This window comes from Hyaena hyaena, unplaced genomic scaffold (genome assembly GCF_003009895.1).
Source record: "Hyaena hyaena isolate Hyena2069 unplaced genomic scaffold, ASM300989v1 scaffold_99, whole genome shotgun sequence".
NCBI lineage: Eukaryota > Metazoa > Chordata > Mammalia > Carnivora > Hyaenidae > Hyaena > Hyaena hyaena.
Genome location: NW_024080731.1, coordinates 2,573,211 through 2,591,383, shown reverse-complemented (window position 1 = coordinate 2,591,383; position 18,173 = coordinate 2,573,211). Strand labels below are relative to the sequence as shown.

The following is an 18,173-nucleotide window of genomic DNA, read 5'->3' as shown; positions in this document are numbered from 1 at the left end:
ATCCTTAGAAAGCGATGGAGCAGGAACTAGAAATCCCTTAAAAGGTCAGGACCAGTAACTAGGCTGAGCTAAGCTCCCTTGGTAGTACAAGGCAGGCTGAAAGCACTGAAGGAAGTGTAAGAGGACACGGAATACGCGTGAGAGAAAAAAACCAAAACAAAACAAAAGACAAGCATAAAGGGAAAGACGTTTCGATAGTGGAGGTTGGCAGGAAGCCACCGCAATTACCGCAGGTCAACCCTCGTTACCCGGCGTTGACTAAGGGCTGAGATCTGGGTAACCACCGCCAAAGCCCTCCGCTACACAGACCCCGCTTTTAAGAGCTTCTTATCAATACTGACATGCCCAAGTTCACCCGAGTTCCTCAGAAAGAGAAATTACAAGTGCCTAATTCGCGTCCTATCCTCCATTCCATTCAAATAACGCAGCCAATAGGAAAACCCTCCGCCCAGAGCTAACGACTGCGCGGAGTTCAGGCAGCCCTGGAGGCAGGTCGGCGCGGTAGAGCCGCCGTACAGACCGACTGTTGGCCTCCGGAACCCCAGGAGCCCTCAGCCAGGCGGGACAACCTTCCTTCCCTGTCTCCGCCCTTCCAGGTCGGTCCCAGCCCCCGCAGCTCGGGCGGCCAGGACCACACCCGCTTCCCTCCGGTGGCCCGGCCGCCCCCGCTGCAGTTCGCGCGAGCGCTCTTCCTGAGGCGGGCACAGGCCCAAGGCGCATGCGCGTTGGCCGAAGGGCGCCTCCCTGTCCGGATCTCGCGAAGTTACGTTAGATTGGCCGCCGGTGACGGGTGGCCGGGCCGGGGGCGGGAGGGCTTCTGAGGTAGGAAGGGAGGTCCGCTCGGCCGGGCGCGCCGCCCCAGTGCTCTGTGGGATACTGGAAGTCTCGAGCGTCTCCTCCCGGTTCCCAGCCCTCTGGCCCGCACTCATAGAAACAGTCACACACCCCCTGCCTTCCCTCTTTTCCCTCTCCGCCTCCCCCTTCCCCCCCCTCGCGATAAGAAGACCCGGCGGCAGGAGAGGGGATGAAGATGGCGGACGCGAAGCAGAAGCGGAACGAGCAGCTGAAGCGCTGGATCGGCTCCGAGACGGACCTCGAGCCTCCCGTGGTGAAGCGCCAGAAGACCAAGGTGAAGTTCGACGATGGCGCCGTCTTCCTGGCTGCTTGCTCCAGCGGCGACACGGACGAGGTCCTCAAGCTGCTGCACCGCGGCGCCGACATCAATTACGCCAATGTGGACGGACTCACTGCCCTGCACCAGGTCTGTGCACCCGCCGCTGGCTCTCCTGACCCTGCGGCTTCTCTTCGGCCTCCCGCCGGGGCCTTCTCTCCGCTCCCGGCCTCGGGAGGCTGGGGGCGGCGGGAGACTCCCTGCTGCGGGGTGAGGGGGCGGCTTCCCGCGAGGGAGGGAGGGTGGGAGGGAGAAAACTGGTGGAGGGAGGGCTTCTGGCGTGAGGCCCCCTTCAGACTAGTTGATGTTGGAGTTGGGAACTGGGTGATTTCCGGGGCAGAGGAAAAAGGGACTGTGGTCGGCTTGGGGCCCCAGGTCCATTTGTAGACGTGTGTCTGGGAATTGGGGTCGAGACGGGGAGGGGTGTGCTGGGCTTGTACCTGGGCCCGACGTCAGTGATACACTTGCACGACGGGGGATGCTAAAGAAAACGACCAACGAGGGCATTAGGGACACTTGAGCAGATGGACGTCTTTGGCTTGTAGGTGGGCATTGGATTTGCTGTAGTTTTTAGGGCTAGATTACAAATGATGATGATAATAATAGTAATCAAGAGCCCTAAGCGGAGTGCCTGAGCGGACGATTTCCTGTTTTCTCCTTTATTATTGTTGGTCATTGGGGAGGGGGAAAAAGAGGTGTAATTAGCTGATCCGCGCCGGGTGAAAGGGAGGGGATGGAGGTTGGTACGGTAAGGAAAAGTTCAAAGGGCTTGCCCACCGCGGGACCCGACTGTACTGAAGTGTCTTCTCGTTGAAGAGTTTGCCGCAGTGTCAGAGATCCTTGAGCCCCGCGTCTTGGGGTGTGCTCTGGGGTTAGAAAGAGAAGAATAAACACGGGGCACTCTTTTCAGAGCCGATTACCAAGTTCTGATTTTCCTTTTGGGGTTGGAAAAAAAAGCTGGTCAGAAAGTTTTCTCAAAATGGATGCTTTGTGCATGTTAAAGTTTTATAGTACTCTGATTGGGATCTCTCAATGTTAGCCAAATAAGGAGAAACTATTGGCAATCCAGAGATAATGTTGCTTTGCCTTTAACAGGCCAAAAGCAACACAACCACGTAGAGTTCTGCATAAAAAAGCAATTTTTAAGTGATGGTAATAGGTGACAGGACATACAGACTCTTCCATTTTCTTACTGGGCAATTTGGAATTAACTTAGAAAACGACCTTACAGCAATAACTTCCCCTTATAATGAAGAGATTTGTAGACCATCTCAAAGTTGCCTTGGTTCTATATGGAAGATCATAGGTGTATTTTATTTAATACTGTAACAAAAAAACTTGTTCGGGAGGTTGAAATTTAAGGCTTTGTGTTTTATGAATATTGCCTCGCTCGCTGCCTTTTAAAAAGAGGTGTGTGGTGGCATTTTTCCTGTTGCTGCTTCCTGTTTGGTGAATGATGACCGTTTTAAGTTTTATTTAATTGAATTCTCATATCAAACTTGGCTTATAGCCTTTGTTTACAACGTTGACTGGATGAATTCAAATGACTGACAAGTTGCAGAACAAATCTGGTATTCAGAATGTGGAACCCAGTAAAAATATAGTGCAGTCTTGAGTTCTTTTTCTTTTCCATTAGAGTCTCTAATGTATAGCATACTTTTTATTTGGCTGAGGTTTATTTTAAGGCATAGCAAACTCTAGAAAACATGGTGTTGAGAATGAAAGAAACATTTGGCATAAAAAATGATAACTGTAGTTATGTAAGGTGAAGAATCTGTAAGTTTCTTTCAAGTGTAATTTGCATATGTTAGTACGGAATTGATTCTGAAAGACATTTATTGTATGCTTGAGGTCAAGGTACAATTGGATAATGGTTTACATCAATATGTTTTATTAAAATTGTCAGAAATTTAAAGTTACTATATTTGTAGAGGAACCCCATTGTATTGGCTTGGCCGAAAAGGAAATTTTGTAATACTTATGTTAATGTAATATTAATATTGGCTTAGGTAGGAAGAGAAAATACACATAACAGACTTCTTAAGGGTTTTTCCCCCCCCTCTCAATTTGGACATGTTGCAAGAATTATCAGACTTATCAGTGTTTTCCTGATTAACTGATTCAGCAGTTAATTTGGCAACCTACAGGTGTAGTCTTCATTGGGTATTTTGTTTTAGCTGAGAAGCTTGTTAAGCAGAAGTTTTGAAGCTTATGCATAATCATTTGCATAATATCTTTTTGTAATTTATCTGCACATTCCGTAAGTCAGTGAAGCCAAAGTCTTTAAAATATTAAGCATTAAAATTTTTATCGTGTTTTCTCCACTTGTTTCTCTTTTATCAGCTTTTGTACTTTTTTCCCATTGTGACTGTGAGAACAAAGAGTTTGCTTTGGACAGATTTAGAACAGCAGATAGTGAAAGGTGATAAATACAATTTTTATTTAAAAGAATCACAAGAAAATCTTAAGCTTTAAAGAACTATCTTGAACGCTGCTTTTTTTTAAATACTTAAATTTAAAAAACCTAAAATTGACCCCATTGATTTAATACCCTTAGAATAGTATTTTTTAAATTTAACCTCTGAAAAGATCATGTAATAACCAAAAATGTTTTTGCCAGATTAATTATCAGTTAGTCTATTGGAATATTTGTTTACATTTTTGGTTTTAATCAAGTGTCCTAAATTTCACTGTCAGGATAGTTTTAGAGACTTCACAATCCTTAAATATACTTAATCTAATATTTTACTTCCATTTTTAGTGTAAGCAGCTTATTTAAAAATTTATTGGTTGAATGTGCTTTCTTATTGAAAGTTACAAAAGATACTTAATTTTCAGCTATTCTTTTTTGTATAGAAATAATGTCAGCCATATTGGAGAAAAAGCAGCAGTGTTTCTTGTCAAATTTCCTGTCTTGATCTCTGGAATAGCCTCCCTCCCTCTGACTCTCAGAGCTAGAAAACAATACTAAATAGTACTGAAGTTAAAATAAACTGATTTTCTAGAACTGGAGTCTAGAGTAGATTTTCATTTTTATTGGTGGGCATTAATCAGCTCTGATTTTATAGGTACCTGGTAGAGTTTTCTGTCTTGCGATCTGTATCTGTATTTCAGTATACATAATAGATTTTACGAGAGTAATAGAGTTTTCTATAAAATACCTTATTACTGAGTCCTACTGATACTGGTGTGTGTAAAACGCAGGACTGAGATTTCTTCCATCAGTTTTGAGTTTAACCTTTGATTTTACCTTAAAATTTTATCTACTTCCTCTGTGCCCGGTAACTTCCAAGTCAGTTTCCAGTTCTCCCATTTCTGCAGAGCTCCAATCCCTCATTTACATTTTTCTAGTGATGATGAAGTATTGACTTAAAATGAAATATTATTCAATATATTGTGATTCTATACTTAAAAAAATATATTTAAATAGTAATATAGTAAACAGAAGTTCACACCCTTTGTTATGGAATAGCAACTACTGTGTTTGCATTTACCCTTGTGATTTCTTCTAAGAATTCTTATTCAAACATGGATTTTCATAGCTAAAGTTCAGTTTTATAATCTACTTTTATCACTTAACATTAGTTTAGCTATATATATATATATTTCTCGTATCTTAAGACATTACATGCATCCAGGTACCTGTTGTTAGACAGTTTTACATCAATGTCAGGAATTTCTTTGAATTCAGCCTTAAATAAAACTTAAATCTTTACCAAGCCTACTCTTCTTATTAACGCCTCTGATTCTTTCAGTGATGTCATTAATCTCTGGATCAAGCTTAAATTCAGTTATTGTTTACTTATGCCCTTGTCTGCATATATCCAGTCAGTTCTTTTCCTTGCTACTCTGATTATCAACCTAGTTCATACCTTTATTTTATTTCTAGAGGATAATAATAGGTTAATTGCTTTATCTGCCTCTCCTCTCTCTCTCTCTCTGGTCCAATCCAGCATTCATATTGCCATCAGAATAATTTTTTAACAGTATCATTTTGATTGTGTCACTCCTCTCCTTTAAATTCAAAGTGTTTCATCATTTAGCTTATACCTGATCTATCTCCATTGTGTTCTTTTTTTTTTTTTAATTTTAATGTTTATTTATTTTTGAGAGAGAGGGAGAGACTGAGTGCAAGCAGCATAGGGGCAGAGAGCGAGGGAGACACAGAATCCAAAGTAGGCTCCAGGCTCTGAGCTGTCAGCACAGAGCCTGACACGGGGCTTGAACTCTCAAACCGTGAGATCGTGACCTGAGCCCAAGTTGGATGCCCAACCAGTTGAGCCCCCCAAGCACCCCCATTGTGTTCTCTCTCTTTTTTTAAATGTTGACTTATTTACTTTTGAGAGAGAGAGGGAACACAAACACGGAGGGGCAGAGAGAGAGAGGGAGACACAGAATCCGAAGCAGGTTCCAGGCTCTGAGCTGTCAGCACAGAGCTGGACGTGGGGCTTGAACCTACGAACTGTGAGATCATGACTTGAGTGGAAGTCAGGCAGATGCTTAACCAACTGAGCCACCCAGGGGCCCCATTGTGTTCTATTTTTTACTCTTCACTTTTTTATTTCCATGCTTATGGAAATACTTTTTTCTGCCACTAGAATATCTTCCTTCCCTTCTTTGCCAGTCAAAATCCTAGTTATTCTTCAGGGTTCAATGGAGTTGCCAGGCAGTAGGGATCTTTCTGTCCTTTGAATTTGTATAACATTATGGAACTCTTTTCTCTCGGTTGCTCATTATTCCTTATATTTTGCCTCACTGCTGCTATTGAAAGGCTTCTTACTGAATAGAGTTTGTTTTTAAATTTGTCTTTTCTGATAGACTAAACCCAGTTTTCCCATATTTTTGCATTTCCAGAGCCTGGCACGTTGTAGGTACTCACTAAAGTTTTTTTCATTTGTATCTTTTATCTTGTATTATAAGTAGGAAGTTTTATACTTATCTGTATGTTGTAAGATAAATTTTTAAAACACTTCCCATCCAGTACTTACTGTTCTTACACATACTAGAACTTATACGCTTATAAAACAAATGAAAATCTTTGTTATGGATATTGTGTGCAGATTTGTTTTAGTATCTTGAGCTTTAAAAAAATTTGTTAATATTAACCTTCTTCCTAATAAAAAATCTTAAATCAGTTTAAATCTTAGTTAAGTGATAGAAAAATATTTAGTTGAGTCATTAATTGATTTGTCACCTTCTTTATCAGAGTCTCAACTAGGTCCTACAGAGGAATACAAATTAGAATTAGACCCATGTTCTGTACTATTCTAATTTTAAAATAAAGTTCTCCTTTTACTTTTCAATAGACAGACTTGCAGATAAGTTTCGGATTCAGTCCTTTTGCTTTTAAAATACAAATTTTATCAACTTCTAAGGAAGTCATTTGAAGCTTCTTTGTAAAAATATGTGGCTCCCCTCTTGACAGTAAAAGGACTACTTTTGTGCAGTCTTTTCTTAAGTGCTTAATCTTCTCAGCCAAGGCATTTTCGCTGAATCGTAATCTGAAATGTAACTCTCTTTAAAAGTATTCTAATAGGGCTACTTAAAGTGTTTTCCAACCAAAATGAAGAGAGATTGGAAGCAGTTGATAATCAGTCTCTTGTTAGAGAATAGTGTAATTGCTATATATGAGGAAATCTGTTTAAAACTGAAGATAGAGTTTGTTGCTTATTTTTTGAGACGGGGGATGTTAACATCTTAGAAGAATCTATTGAATCACTTATAAAATCTCTTTTAAGGAATGTGTAATATAAATTATTCTTTCTATATAATTTTCTTATTAGACTGTAATACTTTAAGCTGATGGCTCTTAAAAGTTTCTATTGAAACCATCCTAAATCCATTAAAAGAAAAAAACACACCTAAACAAACAAAACTTCTAACCCCAAACTGGCCCTTCACTTCCTGCAAATACATGGACAACCCTAGCCATATATGGGGTGTGGGGGTAGGACACCAGTGCCCACATTGCTACTGTTATAATGCCTTCTCTGCAGTTGCTGCCTTTGTGCTTCCTGGCAACAGTTTTGTGGTCTGACTTTGAAGTGTCATAACCAGGACCATCTTTCATGTGCTTCAGCTAGTGTGATTGCAAGCTGTGACTGAGCATTTTCTAGTACAGCCAGGTAGAACACGAGAAGAAATAGAAGAAATTTGTTACCACATTTTACAAATGCTGTTCACATAGGAAAAGTGGTTGTACTTAAAAAAAAAAAAAAAATGCCTACGGGCTCCTGGCTGGGTCAGTTGGTAGACCATGCATCTCTTGATCTTAGAGTTTCAAGCCCCATGCTAGTGTAGAGATTATTTAAAAATAAAATCTCTTAAAAAAAAAAAAAAAGTCTAGTTAGAGGATTTTTTTTTAGAGATGACTAGAAAGATGGCTTTTTTTTTTTTTTTTATGTTTATTCATTTTTGAGAGAGAGACACAGAATCCGAAGCAGGCTCCAGGCCTCTGAGCTGTCAGTACAGAGCCCAAAGCACTCTCATACTCACGAACTGAACTGTGAGATCATGACCTGAGCCAAAGTCAGACGCTAAACCTACTGAGCCACTCAGGCGCCCTGAAAGATGACTTCTATGGGAGATAGTGGGTATAGAATATTATGTTATTGGTATAGCATTACTATATTACTTCTGTATTACTTTTATGGGAGAGAGTGGGTATAGAAAGTTATGTTACTGCTATAGCAGTACTATATTACTTATTGAGAGTTTCCAAAGTTGGTAGTTTAGTTCCTTTCTGCCTGAAAAATAATGCTGTTTTTACTCCTACTTTTCTTTTGACAGTTTATGGGGTTCCACGATCATTTTGAAACAATGGTTTATTGACAATTTGATAGACCTCTTTGAAAGATTGAAGACTTCCAACAGTCTTTTGAGATTATTCTGTGTTGGAATTGGATATATATTAGCCATGGCTTATCACAGTGTTTTATTAAGAAGTAGACTTGGCTGGTGAACATTTGGTGAGGACTTGTTATATGTGGAACATTGTTGGTGCATGCTTTTACGACCAATATCTTATTTAATTCTCAAAGCATCTCTTTTCACTTGTTCAAGATAACTGAGATAATAAATGACAGAGCTGGATTCTAACACACAGGTCTGTCTGATTCCAAAGCTCAAACTTAACTCTATGCTAGATATCTTATTCTTGTGTGTTTTTGAAATTTTTTTCATGTTTATTTTGTAAGAGATTGAAAGAGAGAACACATGCATGCATCCCTGCACGTGAGCTGGGGAGGGGCAGAGTGAGAGTGAGAGAATCCCAAGCAGTCTCTGCACTGTCAAAACAGAACCAGACATGGGGCTCGATTTCATCAAATGTAAGATCATGACGTGAGCCTGAAACCCAGAGTCTGATGTTTAACCAACTGAGCCACCCAGGTGCCCCATCTTTTAAATCTGAAGAAGAAAGTATTCTTGAATCTTCTAGTCATTATGTTTGATGATTAGTAGTTACAGGTTTCTCTGTTAATCAGAGAATTAGGTGAAACAACGCACACATACATAATTTTTTCTTCATCTACGTTTGCTTTAGCTAGGCAACACTTTTATGAGCTTTCTATGATAACTGAAATAGTAGTACTATACTTAAATTAATCTCAGAAGCAAGTGTTCCTAAGTGACTCAGTCAGTTAAGCGTTGGACTCTTGATTTCTGCTCATGTCACCATCCTAAGGTTCATGAAATTGAGCCCTGTGTGGGGCTCTGTGCTGACAGCACGGGGCCTGCTTCGGATTCTCTCTCTGCCTCTTTCTTTGTTTCACTCTCTCTCAAAATAAATACTTAAAAAAACCCCTCAGAATCTGTCCTAAATTTTAAGAACTTCAAAGATTGTTTTTTACTGGCCTTTATGTAGGGAATGTATATTTTTTTAATTTAAAAATTTTTTGAAATTTATTTTTGAAAGAGAGATGGAGTGTAAGCAGGGGAGGGGCAGAGACAGAGGGAGACACAGAATCAGGCTTCAGGCTCTGAGCTGTTAGCACAGAGCCCAATGTGGGCCTCAAACTCACAAACTATGAGATCATGCCCTAAGCTGAAGTTGGATGCCACCCAGGTGCCCCATATGTATAGAATATTTGATCAGGTGCTTTGGGAGGTTGCAAAGGAACGTGCAACAAAAACTTTCCTTTCTTTTTTTTTTTAGGACATAGAGTTTAGTCTTTAAACATCTTCATTTTCCTTTATCCTAATAATAATTTATATTAATGCTGTAGGCATTTATATGTATGCATTTACAGTATATTTATATGCACACATTTTTAATGAAAAGAGATAAATTCTAGGTAAACTCATATCCGTATTAACTTAAAAAAAAAAAGAAGGAAAACAACCTTGAACTTGTCACTACCGTTTAATCTGCAATTTACTGCCTGTACAATGATTATTGGTATTCATAATTAGGACTTGAGATATTACATGAAATGCTAGTGAAATTACCCGTATTAACTTATGAATTAGTAAAACAAACTTTTTAATATTAATCATGTTTTATTTTAATTGGAAGCCTTTTGTTAGTAAGAATATCCAAGTTATAAAAGTACTCAATTTTTCAATTCATTTTGCAAAATTTAGATAAATTATACTTCAGGTCTTAACTTAGAAAAGACAATAGAAGTTTTTTTCTTCTTGTTAATAAGTGAATGCACCATTTGTTTTTGGTTTTTTTTTTTGTTTTTTTAATGTTTTATTTATTTCTAGGAGAGAGAGAGAGAGAGACAGCGTGAGCAGGGGAGGGTCAGAGAGAGAGGGAGACACAGACTCTGAAACAGGCTCCAGGCTCTGAGCTGGCAGTCAGCACAGAGCCTGACACGGGGCTCGAACCCACGAACTGCGAGATCATGACCTAAGCGAAAGTCGGATGCTTAGACTAAGCCACCCAGGCGCCCCTTGAGTGCACCATTTGAAATGTGATTTACTTGTCCATCCAATCACTGGTGATTCTATATTTCATAGATCAATAAAATGTTTTCTTAAATTTCAGTGCCTACAAGAGGATAGCCTAATTTTTTATTAGGATATTAAAAACAACTTGATCACTTTGTACTATCATCATTTTCATAAAGAAAAAGAATAACAAAAAGTATATAGTATTCAAGTAAAAGACACTGGGGACTCATGTCAGTCCATAAAATTATTGCTGTGTTGACCACAGATGTTCTTGATAGTCTTTCATGCAAATAGGGTAGTTCAGATTTCATGACTCTATTCCGCATGCCCTCCTTCTGGCAGGATATGATATGATAGCATGCAGGTGATGGCAGGCTGCATCATCAGGGTACAAGTACCTGGCCACTGATTACTTAGTATGGAACAAAAAAGAACTTAACCTAAAGAGATTCAGGAGATCAGTGAAAGTGACCCACCAGTTCATATTTTAGGAACCACCAGTTTCATGTTTATATTTCTATCAGCTGTTGCATGCGTAATCTTCTTCTGGAATGTATTTTCGAGTTTTTTTATATTAAAGCACAGCTCAAAGCACAGTGTGGACTTGCTTGACCGTTGGGGTACATAGTGATTCTCTACTGTTTAAACTCTTTTAAGTTTGGCACCTCTACACTACCAGCTATTGTTAGTCTATTTTATCTCCAAACAAAATAGGTGGATTCTTTCAAATAGAGACTTTGATTCATTTTTCTTTAAATCCCCTTTGGTATCTGAGTTTTATTTTAGCAGATGCACAGTGTTGATTGGTTAAAAAAAATTGAATACAGTGTAAACCAATCTTGTGAAGAGCAGAGTTTACAGAAAACAGGATTATGATAGTTTGTGTGGGTAAATACAATAGAGCTAACAAACATTAAAAATGTTGTAGTAAAAGTGTTTATACCAATAACTTAACGTTTATAATGTTTCAAATGTAAAGGGAGTCATTATTAAAGTCAAAATTTAACAGATTTTTGAAATGGAATATATTCCTGATTACCAATATAAGTAGAATTTTGCTCAGTTTATGCAGCATACTTTAAAAATGAATTCCTTCAAACAAGTTGTAGTTGTTGGTTTTGGAAAAGGAATTGCAAGCATACTGGCATTAGAAACTAATTTATATTTTCAGATGATTTTTAATCACAGCTTTTGTTTTCTGAATAACACTTTCACTGTGAATCTCCCTGTATGCCAGTATTTTCAGACCTTATTAGTATTTTGGTTGTTTATCTTTTCATTGTTAAGCTAACCATAAAAAGGCAAACTTGAGCTCTGTGTTACTGTCCTAAGCGTGCTTGCTTTCAAGTCAAATGCTCTTTCATGGGTGGAGACATTCCACATTGTCATGTGTTGTATAGGCATTTCTGAAATGACATTCAGTAGAAACCATGGAAAGAAATGAAGGCATTCCTCAGCTGTCACCTTTTTAGTAATCTGTTTAAATGCCTTATGTGGATTAAGTGAGGTATTTTGCAGGGAGAGCTTCACTTAAAAAGCATTACTTTAGCTTAGTCATTTGAGCTGAAATTACATCTTTTTTGTTTAACATATTCTCTCACAAAAATGTAAGGTTGTAGAAAGTTTGTGTCATTTTCTTGAATACTTGCATAGTGCAAAGGAGAAATTTTGTGAGAATGTGAATTGACACCTTAGAAGTTAACCATGTGGAAACGTGTATTTCTCTGGATTAACTCTCAAAACACACATACACATAACATGCATACCAGTTACCTTTAAAGGAAACATACTAAAGTACGTACATTTCATTCAGTCTTATTTTAGATGGTCATGAATGTATTCTAATATTTATACTTTTGTTTGGAACATTTCTGGGACTCCTCCTCAGCTCCAGAATGTTTTTTTTTTCTTTTTAAATATTTATTTATATGGGGGGGAGGGGCAAAGAGATGGAGACAGAATCCCAAGCAGACTTCAGGCTCTGTCTGAGCTGTGAGCAGTCAAGCACAGAGCCTGACATGGTGCTCAGACTCAAAAGCAGTGATATCGTGACCTGAGTTGCCCTGGTGCCATGAGAATGTTCTCTTGAATATCTTTAGTATTGAGGGTTTTTTTTCTTTTTTTTTTCTTTCAGGAGAGTTTTTAAATTTTAAAACTGATAGTCATTTGGAGATATGTCTGATGTACATGGGTAATCATAGTTAATAAATACTATCAGTGATTATATGTTCTAAAGTCTTAATTTTAATTGGAATATAATGAAAAAGAGGCTATATAGGATTTTATTTAACTCTTTTTATATGGGACTTGGGTATGTTTCAGAGTTTCTTTCTGGTTAGCCTAGTGTACTCTTTGTGTTCTAGATTTTGCATGAAATAAGTTAGTGTTTTAGCTTGTGATTTGAACGTGGGTTTTTTTGATGGTTTTTTTTTTTTTTTTTTTTTTTTATTTCTAGGAGAGAGAGAGAGACAACGTGAGCAGGGAAGGGTCAGAGAGAGAGGGAGTCACAGACTGAAACAGGCTCCAGGCTCTGAGCTGGCAGTCAGCACAGAGCCCGATGCGGGGCTCGAACCCACGAACCGCGAGATCATGACCCAAGCGAAAGTCGGACGCTTAACCGACTAAGCCACCCAGGCGTCCCAAACGTGGGTTTTTTTGTAGTAGTTTGTATTTTCCACAAAAGATTTTGATGCTGCTGTTGCCAGATTATAACACTGTATTTCATTTAGAGCTGTTGTTTTTCTCAAAGGTATGTTAATTTGTACAGTCTTCCTTAAAAGGTTAAGACAGGTGACATGTACAGTAATTCCCATATCTTATCTTTTCTTTTCTTTTTTTAAATATTTTTATATATTTCTAGGAGAGAGAGAGACAGCGTGAGCAGGGGAGGGTCAGAGAGAGAGGGAGATACAGACTCTGAAACAGGCTCCAGGCTCTGAGCTGGCAGTCAGCACAGAGCCCGACGCGGGGCTCGAACCCACGAACTGGGGGATCATGACCTAAGCGAAAGTCAGACACTTAACCGACTAAGCCACCCAGGCGCCCCTCCCATATCTTTTCTAAGTACATGGAACAATCGGCATAAAAACTGTCTCATATTCAGATTTTTTTCATTACAAAATTCTGTTGCTATTTAACTCTTTCAACCATCATTTTTTTACAATAAAATGTCTGTGTTTCTGAGCATCTCAGCATTTTTACTTATCCTGTGATATACATGAAAAGCCTCAGTGTCTTCTATCTACTCTTGCTTTTTATTTTCCCCATCTCCGTTTTACTTTTGAACATAGCTTACTGTCAAGTGTGTTTACTGTTCTATATGTATTTTATTCCAAATAAACATTTTAGAATAATTATTTAAGTAACTAAAGCATCATGGAAAAACAAATCTTGCGGCACCTGGCTGGCTCAGTCGGTAGAGCATGCCACACTTGATCTCAGGATTGTGAGTGTCAGCCCCATGTTGGATGTGGAGCCCATTTAAAAAAAACAAAACAAAAAAACACAAAGAAATACTTTCCATATTTTCAGGCCTGGAGGTAACCCCATTTAAGACTTTAGTAGACTCTCCTTTATAACTTTCTTTTTTAGAATTTTTTTAAATGTTTTATTTTTGAGAGACAGAGACAGCGCAGATGAGGGCAGGGCAGAGAAGAGGGACACACAGAATCCGAAGCAGGCTCCAGGCTCTGGAGCAGCACAGAGCCTGATGTGGGGCTCTAACTCAGTAGCTATGAGATGATGACCTGAGCCAAAGTCAGATGCTTAACCCACTGAGCCACCCCGGCATCCCCAGTATATACTTCTCTATAAATGGGGTTATAATTAATTTCCTGGTTTACAACTTGCTTTTTAAATTACATGTTTTTAGGGGCGCCTGGGTGGCTCAGTGGGTTAAGCATCCAACTTCGGCTCAGGTCATGATCTCACAGTTTGTGGGTTCGAGCCCGGGCTCTAACTGGCTCTTGCTGACAGACAGCTCTGGAGCCTGTTTCAGACTCTGTGTCTCCCTCTCTCTCTGGCCCTTCCTCCCTTACTGATACTGTCTCTCTCTCTCTCAGAAAAGAAAAAACAATTTTTTAAATAAATTACATGTTTTTAAAAATACTTCTATGTTAACGAATACTGATATACATTTTTCCTCTTTAATGGCTACATACTCCACTATGTCTATGTGTGTACATGTGTATATCCCAAAATTTATTTTCCCAGTTGTCTGATGATGAATATTTAGTATGTTTTCAATTTTTCATATGGTGGATATCATACTATGTACATCTTTGCTCATGACATTGTATTGTTAGGATTTATTTTTTTTTTTAGAAATTTCACCTGCAATTTTATGTTTTGCTCAAAATTATATGCTGTTTTAATGCTTAATTATGCAAAGACATTTTCAGTAAAGTCTCTAGTATACCTAACATAGAAGACTAACCTTGAACGTGCCCTTGACATACATCTGTTAAACATTCATAATGTATTGTCATCTTTCTTTTCTAAGTCACCCATAGTATTACTTTATTACTCTGTGTGTTAATAAAATTTGTGTATAAGTTATTTAAAATGTTAAACAGTATTTATATTTTACAAATATATGATGTTACCCATTTAAGTTAGTGATTAACTCATTCATACAACAGATATATAAATCATTATTTACCATATACTTGGCATTGTACAAATCTCTAAAAACAATGTTCCTTGTCTGAATGTGGAGTATAATCTAGTGAGGTGGCAGCACGAACAAATGATTACAATTTTAGTAAGTGCTAGAATAGAAATACAGGGTGAGGTGAAAGTTTTTATTAGGAGAACTTAATCTAGAATATCAGGAAAGACGTCCCTGAGAAAGTTATGTTTAGATTATAGATAACAGATGTCTTGAGCCTTTTATGATTCTATTCCCTTCTTGTTTGTCTTCTGAATATTCCTGTTCAGTGTCCCTTCCTTCTCTGTTTCTTTCTTAAAGAAGAAGGTTCCAAGGTTCCCATGTCTCTCTCTTTTTTCATTCCCATATCATTAATTCTGATTTCAATTTTTCTCTTTATATGGTCTATTTCATGTAATACACTCTTTTTGATGCTATATCAGTCTTCCATTTACTAAACTAAAATCTCAAGGCCATCTTACCTTTTCTCTTTTACTTCCTGCATACAATTAATATCTCCCATTACATGCACACCTGAAAGAAAAATGTACCCAAATCCATACTAGCTTTTATACAATCACTTAACAAATTCAAAGGCCTGTTCTGTACCATATGCTATTAAATGCTAGGGAGGGATTTCATTTTTCTAAAATATTTTTTAATGTTTCTTTTTAAGAGAGAGAGCATGAGCAGGGAGGGGGGTGGGGCAGAGAGAGAGGGAGACACATCTGAAGCATGCTGCAGGCTCTGAGCTGTGAGCACAGAGCCCGACTCGAGGCTTGAATCCATGGACTGTGAGATCCAAAATCAGAGCCAAAATCAGACACCTAACTGACTGAGCCATCTAGGTGTCTTGGGGGGGATGGGGGGATTTCAGTTTTAAGCAAAATAAGATACCAACACTACCCTCATGGAGTTTATAGAATGAAATTACTTAGCCATCAGGGAAATGCAAATCAAAGCCGTATTTCACACCTACTAGAATGGCTAGAATAAAAATAGCAGATGATATCAAGTATTGACTGAGGTTTGGAGGTATTAGAACCCTCTACACTGTTGATGGTAATATGAAATGGTGCAGCCACTGTCAGAACAGTCTGGCAGTTCCTCAAAAGGTTAAACATAGAGTTACCATATAACGTAGCAGTTCTACTTCTTGGTATATGCCCAAGAGAATTGAAAACATGTCCATACAAAAATGTGTATATTGATGCTTTCAGCAGCATTATTCGTAAAAGCCAAAAAGTGGGAACAACACACATGCCCATCACTTGATAAATAAAATGTCCTATATTATGTTACTGGAATCGGTGGACTATTATTTGGCAATAAAAAGAAAACAGTACTAATACTTGATACAATATATAATATAAATGACATCATATGAAGTAAAGGTAGCCAGTCATAAAAGACCACATATTACATGCTTCCATTTGTATGAAATGTTTAGAATAGGCAGATATATAGAGACATAAGATAGACTCATGGTTGCCAAAGACTAGAATTGGGGGGCAAAGGGGGAGTGACTGCTCAGGTGTATAGCATTTTTTAGGATGATAAAAATGTTCTAAAATTGATTCTGGTGATGGTTACACGACTCTGAATATACTAAAATTCTTTCAATTTTACACTTGAAATGGGTTATTGTATGATGTGTGAATTATATCTCAATAAGCTATGGTATCTTTTAAAGAATGAAATTACTTCTCTGTGTTCACCACTAAGAATTGAGGCACTGGCAGAGGCTGTAATTATCTTCTCCTGGTCCCTTTAACTCCATCCAGCCTCAGCTTACTCAGTCGTGACTGACTGTAGTTATGATGGCAAAGAAGATGGCCAAACATTGTCCCTGCCCTAACAGAGCTTGTGGTTTACTAGGGTATACAGATAAATATATAGGTAATTAAACATAAATGTCAGTTGTGTATAAAGATATGTGATAGTAGTGGCATAAAATGCTGTGAATGAAGTTTGTGAAGGCACATCTCACCTAGAATTAGGGAGGAGGAAGGCATCCCAGAGAAAGCTCATGTTTGAGCTGCTTAGTCATGAGTAAAACCCAGGGTTGTGAGGGACAGAAGGATATAGAAAATTATTTCAGAGAGAGGGCATAGTATATCCAAAGAGCTAAAGGTGTACAGAAGTGTTGAAAAAAATTTTAAAAATAATATTATTAAAAAGTTTTTAATTCATTTTTTATAGACAGAGACAGAGTGCAAGCAGGGGAGGGGCAGAGAGAGAAACACAGAACCTATAACAGGCTCCAGGCTCTGAACTGTAAGCACAGAGCCTAATGCAGGGCTCAAACCCATGACCGCGAGATCATTACCTGAACCGAAGTCGGCCGTTTGACTGAGCCACCCAGACGCCCTGAAGGATTTAAAAAAAAAATTTTTTTTAACGTTTATTTATTTTTGAGAGACAGAGAGAGATAGAACATGAGCAGGGGAGGAGCATAGAGAGAGGGAGACACAGAACCAAAGCAGGCTCCAAGCTCTTAGCTGTCAGTACAGAGCTCGATGTGGGCGGGGCTTGAACCCACCCACCACAAGATCATGGCCTGAGCCAAAGTTGGTTGCTTATCCAACTGAGCTACCCAGGCGCCCCAGTGTTGAAGGATTTTAATTGGGTTAAATGAGATGATCAGATTTTCTCATTAAGAAAAGTCACTTTGCAATGTGGAGAATGCACTACAAAAGAGGACAGGCCTGGAGTCAGGGAGACTGAATAGTTTAAGAGATGAACTAGCTTAATTAAAGGCACTGGAGTTGGAAAACAGTAGATGGACTCAAGACGCATTTAGGAAATAGAATGAGTATGAATTGCAAGTGGATTGGCTTGAGGAAATAGGTGTCAAAGATGTGAATGCACATGGTTTCTCTTTTGGACAGCTGGATGACTGTGCTTTGCTACATTTGTTCAGTAAATACTGTGTTCTTACTGTATAGGTCAGATTCAGAGTGTATTTGAATGATATTGACGAAGGCTAGCAATGAATAAGAAATTATAATGAAGTGGGAAATTTATGCTTAAAGGATATACTAGATTGTGAGCCTTATGGAGGAGGGGTGGCTTAATTATAAATAATAAATCAGAATCTTTTTGGGCATTTTTTTGTTTTTGTTTGGACTTAGCCTTTTTTCTTAGATCTCCCTAGTTCTCTGAAGTGTGAATACCACACAGAAAACAACTTATGAGGCTATATAGAAAAACCAGAGAATAAGGATTCATGGTCTGATTTTTTACGGTTTTGGTGAACTATCTAAAGTGCACGCAAAATTTTGTGTTTATTTTTCTGTGCCTTTCAAGTTTAGAAGAATTCATTAAGAACTTACAAGTAAAGCCAAATTTACATTGATGATATTGTAGGGGAGGACAGCATATGTGTTTTTAGGGGTCTCAGGGAAGGGTGGGACACTAAACTGTTAGGAATAAACTAGTAGTCGTAGTAACAAT

At 38.5% G+C, this 18,173-nt stretch overlaps 1 protein-coding gene across 3 annotated transcripts in view; it reads left to right on the top strand.

Annotated features, from left to right (window-relative positions):
• Positions 1–792: 792 nt before the first annotated feature.
• The window catches only part of PPP1R12A (protein phosphatase 1 regulatory subunit 12A), a 160,345-nt gene continuing 142,964 nt past the window's right edge, over positions 793–18,173 (top strand). For all 3 annotated transcript variants that reach the window (XM_039235548.1, XM_039235549.1, XM_039235547.1), the window contains exon 1: positions 793–1,261. In XM_039235548.1, coding sequence (XP_039091479.1) covers positions 1,025–1,261 — 237 coding nt within the window. In that variant the 5' untranslated portion in view covers positions 793–1,024. The remainder of the gene's footprint in view (positions 1,262–18,173) is intronic.